This window comes from Arvicola amphibius, chromosome 7 (genome assembly GCF_903992535.2).
Source record: "Arvicola amphibius chromosome 7, mArvAmp1.2, whole genome shotgun sequence".
Taxonomy (NCBI): Eukaryota; Metazoa; Chordata; class Mammalia; order Rodentia; family Cricetidae; genus Arvicola; species Arvicola amphibius.
In genome coordinates, this window is record NC_052053.1 from 92,805,255 (window position 1) to 92,819,206 (window position 13,952).

The window sequence follows — 13,952 nt, forward strand, 5'->3', positions numbered from 1 at the left end:
TACAAAGAGAATATCCTTGAGGAGTAAAGATGAAATGAGAACACTTTCAGACAAACCAAACAGAATATTCTCCGGTAAACAATGCCAGGTGAGGGCTGGAGAGATGGCTCAGCGGTTAAGAGCACCAGCTGGTCTTCCAGAGGTCCTGAGTTCAATTCCCAGCAACCACATGGTGGCTCACAACACATATAATGGTATTTGATGCTTCTTCTGGCATGTAGGCATACATGCAGATAGAGTACTCATATACATAAAATATAAAAACAAATAACAAATCTAAAAATGAAAGCACTGAAGGAAGAAAGGAAGGAAGGGAACAAATGCCAGGTGATGGATGCTGTCTAAGCTACGGAGAGGAAATGTTAAAAACTCTAAGCTGAGATCACAAAGTGTTCTGTGCAAGTTATAATGCACATGCTTTTAAAATAAGTGTTGTCAATAGCACAGAAGACAGAAGGGGACAATGGGACTCACCCTGCAGTGCAAGGTCCCCACATCATATACACGTAGCTTAGGAATTTGTAGTCTAGCTCCTAGAGTAGCCACTACAAGAATGATATAAAAAGCTACACACAAAAAGCCAAGGACAGAATGAAGACGGTACATAACTCTCTATTATACTGGACAAAAGTATGTGGCCAGAAATGTTTCCGTCTGGCACTGATTACAGCCTCAGGAGCCTTCTCATGTGAGGTATCATTGCTAAATGAGTGTTTTACTATCAGCCGGCTCCACAGGAATTACTGGCATGCAGACAATGAGAAGAGGTCCGGTCTAACTCGCGGTCTCACTGAGGCTTACCAGCCAGCGTCTCCCGGTTCCTAAGCAAACGCGATACTCTGCATTCACTACACGTTCTCGCCATCTCTGGCCTCTCCTAAACCCGGGCTTTCTTCCACAGATTTATTTTGTTTTTCTTGCAGCTCTTTCAAGTAGAGCCTGCTCCATCAAGACTCACAAAAGAATGCCTCTACCTCACTCCCCCAAGCTCCTCCTGACCTTGACTTCTAAACAATTACAAAATATGTTTTTGGGGTTTTTTTGTTTTTTGTTTTTTTCTGAGCTCTTGCTACTCAGTTAACAAGTCTCTTCTATTCTCCATCGTGGTCACTAAAAATTGTCTCAGTAAACAATGGTTGTGCTGGTCAGTTTTTATTGTCAGTTTGACACAACCTAGAGTCACATGGGAAGGGGGAACCTCTGCTGAGGAACTGCTCAAGATCAGACTGGCCTGCTGCCATGCCTGTGAGTACCTTGATTGACGACTGATGTGGGAGGGCCTAGCCCACTGTGGGCGGCACCATTCCTAGGCAGGTGGGCCCAGGTAATATATAATAAAGTTGGCAGAGCCTGAACAGGTAAATGAACCGGGGGGGGGGGGGGGCTGGGAGGGAGGGAGAGAGGGAGGGAGAGAGAGAAGTGGGAGAGTATGTGTTGTATGGGAGATCGAATTCTCCATAACCACTGGTTAAGACAAAAACCAGAATAGGGTACAAGAAAGAGAAACTGGGGAAATGGAAGGAAAACAAGGGAAGGCCAAAAAAAAGAGGGAGAGATGCCAAGGGAGCTAAGGGGCCCTTATCATTTGGTGGGGAATATTGACATGTCAAAGTCTACTTGCTGGATTCTTCCAGCAAATTCTTACTGAACCCAGTCCGTGTGTGGTTCTGTGCAGGCACACATAGCTGGACAGACTGCCCCAGAATCTGTAGAGATGCCCCCATTACTAGGTCCAGTAAACTGCCTTCTTGGACTCCCTAAGGGGTGTCCAGCACTGCTGATCCTCCTCCTCTGTGACATTCTCACTTACCTTGGCTTATGTACACCCCAGATGTCAGCTTCTCTCCTCTCCTCTCTGGTCACTTAACATTTTTTTATAGACTGGCTTACCTATGTGTTCTTTAACTGTGGGTGTGAACAGTCCTGCCTGTTCCTCAGCTTCTCTTCTGAGCCTACAGACTCTCTCATTGGGAACACAGCTTCTGCTCACCACCTGAACGTTAGTGATGTCAGCCCTGAACTTGGCATATTCAAGCACCTCACAGAAAAACCTCCTGGGCATCACCCACTGGCAGTCCCGCAGGTTTCTCAAACTGGCACACAGCTACTGAACACAGAGCCCTCCTATGCTTCTTCTCTGTTCCTTTAACCAGAACTGAGAACTTTCCAGGCGCCAGGACCAGGGCCAGAGGAAGCAAAGTAGGAACGCCTAGAGTTTACAATGGATGGCTTAAATAATTACACAAACTACAGCTATCCACCGGAAGAGGGAAACAGTCAAAGAACATTATGAAAATGCAGCGAGGGTACCAGCTTAAGCAGACAAATATATTTTTAAAAGAGCAACACGCAACTTGAACCCGAGAAGACAAACAGAGGTGCAGGGCTAAGGAGATGGCTCAGTGCCTACTGTGCAAGCAGGAGGGTCTGAATTTGAATCCCCAGCACCTACATATTAATAAAAGCCAAGCATGGCTATATATGACTGCAACCCCAGTGTTGGGATTGGAGACAGGCAGATCCTGGGAGCTCACTGGCAAGTCAGCCTAAGCAAAATGGTAAGTTTCAGGTTCAGCGAGAGACCTTATCTCAAAGGAACAAAGCACAGAGCAATAAGGGAGACATCTGACCCCCTCGCCTGGCCCCGGCATGGGTACGTGTGCCTGTGCACGTGAGCACACACACACAAGAATAGTGGTTATTATTCTGGTCTATGGGACGACACAGTTGGGGGTTGGGCTAGAGTACACAGAGAATCCAGAAGCAAAGAACAGAGTTCAGCTCCACTGTGACAGGGAAGCACTCCGAAGGGAGGCTGGAGATGTGCAAAGAACAAATCTCCCAGGGTCAAGTGGGAGTAACGTGCATACATGCACACGCGCGCGCGCACGCAAACACGCAAACACACACACACACACACACACACACACACACACAGGGTTTGGCTATGACTGGCCTGGAACTCGCTATGTAGAACAGGCTGACTTCAAACTTACAGTATTTCTCCTGCCTCAGCCTCCTGAGTACTAGTGTTTCAGGCATGAGCTACAGCAAATAGAATTTTTTTTAAAACTTCTGAGACTAATGGGTGCCTATCATGGGAGGAATCTGGAGTGGTGCACACTTGGAACTGCTCCTGCTCCGTGAGCCCTGTTACAGGCTTCGGAATGAGAGCTGCTGCATGCTTGTTCAGGAGGACTCCAGCCGAGCCTCAGGACACTGGGCATACAAGGGAAGGACCAGTCACCAGGCCACCCCCACGGGACCTCGATGACACCGCAGTGGCACAAGCCATTTCTCTAATTCCATCTTGTTTTCCTTCACAGAATGCAATTCGAAGCCAGGGCTTCTGAGGAGTCCGCTCTGGAAGCCTCGCCTAAACAGAAGTCAGTTCTCATTACGACACAAGCATCGTTACCATTAAAAGATTCTCCTACCAAGAAAGACTGCTGAGCATGGGCCAGCAGTCCATTTACTCCACAGGGCGTCAGACCAACTTGAATGCTACAGCACTGAGATTCTCGGGCCCAGCTCAGAGGTTTTCCTGACCAGACCACATGAACATGGAGAGAAGAATGTGAAAGGAAGGGGGCCAGGTTCAAACCCGAGGGGAACTGGCAACTCTCAGCACAAACCCGACTTGCCACACGCTCTCCCTGCCTCCAGAACGCACTCCCTTTACAGGAGAAACCTGCCTTCTCTTCTGCCCTTAACTGAGTCTCAACTCAAACATGGCTTCTTCCTGAAGAGTAGAACTGTGTGCCCTGAGCTTAAGAGCCTCACAGCTGGTGTCTTCTCGCGCTGATCGGCTTCCACTTTTCACAGCCTCTTTGCAGGCTCCCAGACCAAGGTTCTAGAAGACCTTGTGTCAGGGAACATGCAGGACCTGGTACACAGCGGCTTTCAGACAAGCTTTCTAAGAGAATAAATGTTGCCTCTTATTCAAGGCCACTGAAATCACCAAGGTCACTCCTGTCCTCATCTCCTCCTTGGGCCCTCAGAACGACTGAAGAATGTGTCAACAGCTAAGGATTATTCTTTGGAAAGAGGACAAGTACCAGATAATAACTGGCCGATAGTATAGGCAGGCATGCTCACAGGGGAGACAAAATGGGTCTCCATAGATTCTCTCCGAAGATCCCCATCCAAATGTTGTTTTGGGGGATGTTTTGTTTGTTTGTTTTGGGGGGAACGCCCTACGGATCAGTTAGTTCTGTGAATTATGAACACCGCTGACTCTTGACCAGACCTGCAAACTTAGGAAAAATTGATAACAGGTTCTAATTTTCACGGCACACGTAAACGTTAATAGTGGCTGCATGTCTTGGACACGGCTCTAGAACCGTACACATTCTCTCATCTAACCCCCAGGGAGCCCTGTGAGGTAAGTACCGCCACCATGTCCAGGCAGCAGATGAAACAGGCTGAGTAGGGTAAGTAACCTGTGAAGGGGACACCTAGTCAATGGCAGAGCTGGGGTTAGAGGTAAAATGACAACCCTCACCTTTTTGGACAAGAGATGACTTACGGACACGCTGGGCTAGCCTCTGGTATATATTTCAGATGAGAGTCCTAAAGACTTGGTGAGCACCACCACCCTTCACTATGGAACATGCATGAAGCTAAGACAGTGTGCTGTCCTAAGACAGCCAGAAAGCTTTACAGGCTGGACAAGACTCTGAGATGCTGAATTTGAACTGCGAGGCTCCACTGACACGACATTCCCGCCCACACAGCAGCCGAGCCTGGGGATGGGTCCGTGATTGATGTACATCTGCCCACCCAGGGGGAGAGCCCTAAACTGAGGCATTCGAAGCATGACGTAAATATGAAGTGTGGAAAACACGTTCCTTGTGAACAGCTCCACATCACATTCCCCGCATCCCTCTCTGGCAACGTTATCAGAGGCATCATTCAACTCAGGCGATTGGAGAAGGGGCTACGAAAAAGGCTGAAAAATGTGACCAATCATGAGAGTTATTTTTGTGAGAAAGGAGAAAAATGTCACCAAAAAGGGTCAGTAGATAACCCTATTGGGATGAAAATAACCGCCCTGCTGGCAGAGCAGTGGGGGGGGGGGGGGGACAGGCCGAGGGCGAGGGATGTAACGCGAAGGGCCACGGGCACGCTGGCTGAGTGAGGTGGCTGGGGGATGAGGAAATTGGCCTAATTTGGGAACATGAGCCCAGCAACATTTCTCAGATTCCTGGGCAAGATTCTGGCTAACTTTGAGCTCTGTGTCCTCAGGAGGAACACTGGGGGGGGGGGGGGGGGGGGAACAGCTGTGTCTCCAGCACTGCTCTCCACAAGGATAAGGGTGACCAAATGAGGACTCACTCCCTCTACAGAGGACTCCAGGATAATCCCCCCCCCCCACACACACACACCCATGGTCTCTCTGCTCTCTGCCAAAGTCCCTTCTTCACGGGATGGAGAGGTGGTCTGTACACCCACCTGCAGGGCAGCAGGTAGAAGAGGGCAGAGTGCCTGGCTACAGGCAAAGGCGAGCTGAGGGCTCTGGATGGGTTTCCCAGCCTCTCCTGAGTGAGGTAACGGCACCTACTTCAAGAGGCATCTTGAGGCTCTCCTGGGTTGCCACATGGGCTTAGCACATAGGCAGCAACGGCCTCAATGGTGGCTCTGATTTCTATCTACAAAATAAAAGCTCAGGCCAGAAGCCACTTTTTATATAAGCAAGGCAGAAAAGCACATCTGTAGCGAAACCAGCCTTGGAGCGTTTTGCCAAAGACGACTCTTGCCCAAACTCAGCATAACATAACTGGATAGCCCAGGGCTTTTCTCAGAGGAGTTATGTAAGATTCCTTTGAGTCAGCAGAATGGCTTGTCAGGTAGGGACAACCACTGTCAACTGCCACGGCTGTTCTTCCTCAGACAGGCCATAGAGCTAGCTCCCAGCAAAGCCCTCTCCTAATTGAAATTACAGACAAATTGATTTGCTAACTCAGCTACACACCTTATCCAAGCCCGATTTGTGACCAGTGAATAGACAGACAGACAGACAGACACACACACACACACACACACACACACACACAATGGTTGTGAGTCTTTTTCATTGTTCCACATTTCTTGGAGGCTCCATGACTAGATACTATATTACCCACTACGCTTACACTGCCCAATGTGATTTCCATGACAATCCTAAAGAACCAGGGGACTGAGGCAATAGCTAGGTTGGTGAAGTGCCTGCCACACAAGCAGGAGGACCTGTGTGCAATCCCCAGCACAGCACCCGGGTAGAAACCAGGTACAGTGGCTCACATCTGTAAACCATAGGGTGGCAGGGAAGTCGGGGGAGAGAGGGGACAGAGAGATCCCTGGAGCTCATTGGCCGGCCAGCCTAGAGGACTGGATGAATTCCAAGTTTAGGGAGAGACCGTGTCCCCCAAAATAAGATGGAGAATGATCAAGAAAGATACCCAACATTAACCTGATATACACTCACATGAAAACGTCCATACACCACACACACATACACACACACACATGCATGCATACTTATATACCCAGACAGAAAGAACATGGCGCAACTCCAGTGGACTCCAAGCCAGTAAAATGACAAGGGAGCTCACCTCCTTCTTAATTCAGGGAAACCAGGCGGTTCTGTTTTCTGAAATCTCAGCCTAAGTCTAAATCTCTCCATACGGGCCAGGGTCCCATCACTTGGGTTGAGCCGCTTGTGCTCCACAGGCAGAAAGCCCCTAAATGGTGACCAATATGGCTGGGAGAAGACCACCAAGGGGAGACTTTCCCGGGCAACTCACTTAGGCACACTGGGACACAAGACAGCGTTTTCATGGAGCCACAAGCAGCTTGAAGGAATTGGAGAGGAATGTGAAGAAGGGAGTTAGCCAAAAATAGAATTCTTTCCTTCCTTATCCAAGTCTATTTAAAAATTTTGTATAAGTTCTAATTTCTAATGTCAAGTTAGTTTGTATCAACCCCTGTGTGTGTGTGTGTGTGTGTGTGTATGTCTGTCTGTCTGTCTGTGTATCTGTGTCTATGGCTCTATATGCTCATGGAGACCAAATGTTGATATCAGGTGTAGGGTTTCTCACTGAACCTAGAGCTCACTGATTGCCAGTGCTCGAGCCCCAAGGACTCTCCTGTCTCCACTTTCCAGTGCTGGGGTTATAGGTGAGCACTGCTGAGCCCAGTTTTTAGGTAGATGCCGGGCTCTAACACAGGCCTCCTTGTGTTGGCACAGCGTGCTGGTCTGAACAAGAGTGGCCACCACAGACTCAACTCCTGCATCTGTCCTCAGCTGCAGGGACTGTTGGGGAAGGACTAGGAGGTGTGTCGCACTGGGTGGGCTTTGGGGCTTCAAAAGACTCAAGTCATTTCCATTATGGTTTTAGCCTCCTCAGGATGTGAGCTCTTGGTGGGGAGGGTGCAAGGTACACATGGGAGGATTTGAAGGAAGGAAAGGAAGGGGGGATGATGTAATTATAATCTCAAAATAATTTTTTTTAATGTGAGCTCTCAGCTGCTGCTCCAGTCCCATGTCTGTCCTGCCTACTGCCAGGCTCCCCACCATAATGGTGATAAATTTCCTGTCCCTCTGGAACCGTAGGCCCCAAATAATCCCTTCCCCCATAAGTTGCTTTGGTCTTGGAGTTCACCACAGCAACAGCAAAGTAGCTAACACACATGGCGAGCCCTTTACTGGCTGAGTCAGCTCCCAGCCCTGTCAGGTCAACTCAGGAAAGCCTACTCTACAGCCTACTCCTCAGTCACCAAGGAACACCAATGCCCCAGGTAAAAACTCCACCAAAACTCAGAGTGGTCGTTACAAGACCCAATTCTGACCGGACTAAAAGCTCTCTTAAAAGTGAGGGCAGTTTTAAAAAAGCTGCAGAGAAACCCTGTCTCGAAAAACAAAACAAAAACAAAACCAAAAAAAAAAAAAAGTGAGGGCAGTTGTAAAACTGTGTGCTAACCAATAGAATACAGCTAGCCAAATACCCTCTGAGCCACTGAGGTCTCCGGCTACTGTTTAACCTGATGCGCCCTGAACTTTTCCTGCCTAGAATGCAGATCCAACCCCTGGACAATCATCAGTCATCTTGCAACCAACCCTGAGAACTAAAGCCACAAGCTTCCAAAGGCACAGCAGGAAATGAGATGAGTTGAGGTGACACAGGATATGGCCCAGCGACCACATCCCCTCTGTCCTCCACTGAACTCCTCGAAAGTCAGTCCTATTTCGGTCAGACCAGAGCAAAGAGTCTGCTGGATGTAGCCAATTTCAGCGCTAACAGATCCAGAAGAATGCCTGGAAAACATCCCCCAAACAGCGCAGGTTTGAAACTCAGGAGGTATGGGCGCCATGCAAACCAAGTGAGTAAAGTCTGGCGGTGTATTAAAGTGAGAAGTGGCCAGACATGGAGGTGCATGCTTGCAATTCCAGCATTCAAGAGGCTGAAGCAGAAAGACCCTGATGTTTGAGGCCAACCTAAGCTACAAAGCAAACTGTCTCAGAAACAAGCAAGCAAACAAAAAGTTAAGAAATACAGGCAGTGGTGGCACTTGGGCCCTTTAGTCCCAACACTTGGGAGGCAGAGGCAGGCCTGGTCTATAAAACCAGTTCCAGGACAGGGGGGGGGGGGGGGGAGGGAGGGAGAGCTGGGGGGCTCAATGATAAGGTACTTGTCTAACACATGCAAGGCCTTGGTTCCATCCCTAGCTTTACAAATAAAGACAGGCAGGTGAAAAGCAGTAAACTGGAGAGGCCTAGTCACCCATAAGGAAGTGGCGCCAGTACCCTAGCCAATTGCTGCCATGCAGAAATGTCCACGGGTCTCATTGGGAAGAACTTCTGATTTCCAAGGGAAACCCCAGATCTGGGTTTTTACATCAGGTTTCTCAATTTTATAACTACTAACCTTTTACATTTTTTTTTCTTTTTAAAGTCTAACTGTATAAGTTGAACACAAGGTGACTGCAGCGCAGTCAAGAAGCCTGGTGACCTGAGTTCAATCCCCGAACCCATGGCGAAGGAGAGAACCAGCTCAGAATGCCCGGGGCCTGGATTACAGCGTGGGAACCGCACCCGGCCCTAACCATCCTCCCTCATCAGGAACAGCAGAGTGCAGCTCATTCACTCACCCACGTGCTGAATGCTGAATGAATGGGGGCTTGCACAGCGCTTCCAGCTTGCCAAAGTGCTTAAATGCATAGCTCACTTGATCCCCACATTCAGCTACTGGCACTGTGATCACCATTTGGCAAATGACAAGATGGAGGATTCCAGAGATTAACGGATTTAAGAGCCAAGCAATTAGAAGAGCCAGTGGCAAGCCCGGCATCTCTGCTTCCTTCTTCCATGGCCCAATTCATCCAGCTCACTCTAAAATAACTATTTATTTCAGACTAATTCCTACTTGACTCTAAAGTTCCACCAGTCTGTCTGACAGTTCCCAGGTACCACGCTTAGGGTTTTTTAGGGATATCTCCACTAAATAAAGTCAGCGAGGGGATAAAAATAAACATACCAAGTAGTATGCTCAGAACTGGGTGTGAATGGGCACAAATCCTGGATCTAATTTTAGAAAGAAACAGCCAAGGAGTCTCACACAGCCCGGGGAGTATATGGTCCTGTGGGAGGCTGCTCACACCGCTTCAAACCCCAAGGCCTCAGGAGAGGGGAGGGAGGCATCCTGGAATCCTGCTGGGCACCAGAGAGATAAGGAGCAGAATGGCTTTTCATAAAGACTTTGAAGGAAGATGCAGAGGACCAGAGTCAGCAACAGATGTGCACTACACACACACACACACACACACACACACACAGACTGCCAGCATTTCTTAGCAGATTAGGGATCAGGCAGTGCTGATCTATATCCTGCCAGCCTCCGCCAGCTTTGACGAGGTGCCTGTTATCCATTTAGATTGGTCATATGACCTACAGGCCCTGATACCTTCCCTAGGGTCCTCTGCTGATGGAGAAGAGTCAGCTCCCAGATTTTACATGTTGGCGTCATGGTTACCATAATCATTCCTCATACTCACGCTTCACCAGTAAGTGGGAAAATGAAAGCTATTACTGATAGGACCACATTAAAAAAAAAAAAAGCGCTTAAGAAACTGGTGACGTCATTTCTGATGCAGGAGAATCATCTGTAAGTACAGTGTGTCTGGGTCCTGCGCACTTATGGTCTGCCAGGCTTCTCAGCTCAGGTCCCCTCAGTCACCCACCATAAACTGTTAATGACCAAGAAGCCAGGTTTCCTACTGTCTGGTGACTCATTTTCTAGTAGAGCTGAGAGACATGGAGAACTACCATCAGCAAATAACCCGGCCTGCCCCAAGGCAGGGACTCTAAAAGCAGGAGGAGGCGGTCCTGAGAAGACAGCCTACAGAGGTCAGGGAGATGGGAAGACAAAGGCTGTCCAAATGAAGGGGGCTGACTGAAGCCTGGATTTCCCCCGCCCTTCACAAGGAAACTGGATCACTCCATAAGGGTCAAGGCCAATTGGAAAAGTTGCCAGAAGGCAGAGGTGGCCCAATCTCCTTCCGGCCTGAGACACTAGGAGACAGTGGTAGCTACTGGCAGCAAACCCCCAACTGTGTGAGCCAATGTTACGGCACCAGTGCGCCTTCCTGGTGTTTATTCAGTGGAGATAAAAACCTGGACAGTTTCTGCATTTTGAAGCTTCCCAGTGCCTCACTTCAGGCAGCGTGAGAAGCTCGCCAGAGCTAGGGATGTGCTCAGTTGGTAGAGCACCTGCCCAGCTAACATGAAGTTCTGAGTCTGGTCGTAGCATCTGCAACAACAGGGCGTGGCAGTTCATGCCTGTAATCCCACCTTTCAGGAGGTGGGGGCAGGAGAAGACAGAGGCAGGTGGATCTCTGTGAGTTCGAGTCATCCTGGTTTACAAATGTCCTAGAAAGGAACTTCCAAATCAAGACATGCAGGAAAGCTGGTATTCCAAACAAATACCGAGTACCACAGTCCTGCTCATTAAGGGTTCACTTATTCTTAAAGAACATTTTCCCACATCTTCTTGTTTCCTTTCTGTCTTTGTAGCACTCACCTCTCCAGTCTGAGTCAGGGAAGAATTCTTGCTACTTAAGAAACTCTCAGCCTGGGTTGACTCCTGTTGAGCTCGGCGGCCCATCTTGGCTCCCTGCAAGGAGAGACAGAGCACAGATGATCGCATGTCATTTGAGGCCTTGTGGGTATGGCATAATGGGAAGCCAGGACTCGGGTTTGATGGCATGGTAGAGAACAGGATTTGAGTAACTTGGTTATATTCACAGAGGCTTCTCTAAATCCTTAAGAGAAAGTATTCAAAGTTCCTGTTTGGCAGACCAGGAAACAGACAGGTTCCTGATCATGAACTTTTCAAAAGCCAGTTACAGCGAAAGCAAAGTCACTATTCTACCCATGACACACAGTTAGAAATGCAGCTAGTGCCAGGCGGTGGTAGCAGATGCCCCTAATCCCAGCACTTGGGAGGCAGAGACAGGCAGCTCTCCATGAGTTTGAAACCAGCCTAGTCTACAAGAACTAGTTCCAGGACAGCTAGGACTGTTAAATGGGGAAACCCTGTCGAGAGAGAGAGAGAGAGAGAGAGAGAGAGAGAGAGAGAGAGAGAGAGAGAGAGGAGAAAGAGAGAGAGGAGAGAGGAGAGAGGGGGGGGAAACGGATGAAAGAGAAATGCAGCTAGCCTGGGCAGAAGCCTCAAGCCTCAGCTAAGAGCTAATAGTAAAGGCTCCCACCTCCTAGGCAGGGCTTCAGTGACAGCTACCAGACAGGCTTTCAGAGAGAATTCCTCAATTTCATGGCAGCTGACACCAAAAGAATTCAGAGGGACGTCTTGCCCTGCTAGTTGGATCAGCATCACTGGCCCCTAGCCTCGTCACAACCAGCACAGGAATGCGGAGACATCACCTTTGGAAAGCAGAGCACTTCAGACTCTGAGTCATCAGATGAAACATTTGCAGGTGTGGGCAAGGGCTCTGTCTCAGCATCCCCCAGGACAAAAAACTTCGAGGCACACTAATGGATGCTGAAGTGTGTCTATGTGTGATCACTTACTTAAAAGAGAAAACCATCATAGCGTAGCATTTCCGGGTCTCCTTTACCCTGACTCTGAGGCTCACAAAAATTATGGACAAAGACTGAGGCTGACACCATTTTATAAAAGAGGAAACTGAGGCCCAAGGAAGTGATTAAGCAGCGATGTCTTCTTGTGAGTGAATCCTGGGTTCGTCACATAACACCCACTGAAAACTCAACGCTAAGTGCTCTAAGAAGGAAGAACAGGTTTTCAGGAGTGTTGCACCAAAAATGCTAAAGTCGATCTGGGCACCAGACTGCAATTATCAATTCTTCAAGTTGTGATGTCAATCTTTTAAGGATGGGGGAAATGGTCTTCCTGATAATACAGCTCATTTCCTTCTCCAGGAAGGTGCCCTGCTTTGTTGTCCAAGTGTGTCTGTAAATGCTGTTGACAAGGGATTTCTCTAACAACTGTTGGAGGCTATTTGAAGACCCTATAAACTGACAACACAGGAAAACACTTTTTAGCTTGAAATCCTGTATTTTAAGGGTGGTCTGTTTGCTGTCCTTCTCCCCCCACTCCCGGGCAAAGGTCAGTGGTGCTCTGTTCTCTGCAGAGAACAAAGTCCGAGGCATGCTAGAGCTCAATCCACATTTGTATTAGAATGACTAAATCACAACATTCACATCCCAGGTACTAGAAAGATTCAAGTATCACAAAGACCTGGTGGCCTCTGGTCCTTAGCTTTTTAAAAACCCTGCTCCAACCTCAACTAATTGGCTCCGGCCCCTCTCATCTCCCTCCAACAGGTGCCTCCCTAGCACCTTGGAGGGCATCGGATGCTCCCAGGGCCCTTCGAAACCCCTGCGATTTTACAGCAGACACTAAGGACTTTCCAGGTGACCCAATCCTTCAAAGAGATCTCAGCTAACTCTAAAGGCTATCGAGACCTGGTGGAGGCTCTGACAGTCAGAAAACACTGAATGTGGGTCTTCAATCAAGTCCTATTATTTACTGGCTATCTGCCAGTCGTGGCCTGGGAGGGAAGAGCAGGGAAGGTCAGGCGGGGCGGTAAGTGCTTTCCACGAATTCCCCATTTCACCTACACAGCAAGGCCTCCTCCGTTCTACTTAGCGAGGAAGCCGGGGCTAAGTGCATTCTGGTCCATCATCAGGTTTTGTTTTGTTTTTACCCAGTTGTTACTCCCCCCCCCCCCCCCCGTAATAAACTGTAGTATTGATTTCGAGTCCTGCCCCTAGCCACTTCTCTTCCTAGCAGCTTTTGGTAGAACTTCCGGGGACTAGACTCCAGGGCTAGGGCTGCCTTGGCTCGGGGCGCAGACCCTCCGTTATGACGGGATTTGCACTCGGGCGACTGGGCCGGGGTCTGGCCCGACTCCGGGCTTCTCGGGGAGTCCGGCCATTTGTTCCACCCGTGAACCAACCCCCAACCCCCATCATCGCTCCTCACGGAGGTGGTCGAGCTGCGCCGTCTCTCCTCGCCCAGGTCCAGTAAATCGTCCATCTCCGCAGCCATCGATGTCACTTCCTGGAAACAGGCGTCTCCACCGCTTCCCTAACAACGACCCCGCCCTTCCACCTCAGTATTTAAAGAGTCCGCCTCACAGTTCCTGGGTGCTGCGTGTCACCTTCCAGTTTAAACCAGATCTTTCCTCAGCCAACTTTGTTTGACTTCGGGAAAACAAAACAAATCTCCAGATAGCAAAATCCGCTAAGGTTAGCCTTGGGTACTGCCTACGTGTGTAGATTTGATTAAATACGTTTGTGAGTGAGTGCAAGCACCGCTGTTGGTGATTATTCTGACCCCTCCCATTCGCAATGTGCAAAGGCCTTCAAATTACTGCTCAAGCAAAAGATGAAACAACCACCGTGAAGGGCAGGACGCATGGTATCATTTCATTTG

General features: G+C 49.0%; 1 protein-coding gene across 1 annotated transcript in view; it reads right to left on the reverse strand.

Moving 5' to 3' along the window:
- The window catches only part of Ift43 (intraflagellar transport 43), a 79,851-nt gene extending 66,260 nt beyond the window's left edge, over positions 1–13,591 (reverse strand). Inside the window, exons 1-2 of the mRNA XM_038337042.1 lie at positions 13,500–13,591; positions 11,058–11,150 (exon numbers count right to left, since the gene is read on the reverse strand). Of these exons, the coding sequence (XP_038192970.1) occupies positions 11,058–11,150; positions 13,500–13,565 (159 nt within the window). The 5' untranslated portion in view covers positions 13,566–13,591. The remainder of the gene's footprint in view (positions 1–11,057; positions 11,151–13,499) is intronic.
- Positions 13,592–13,952: the final 361 nt, after the last annotated feature.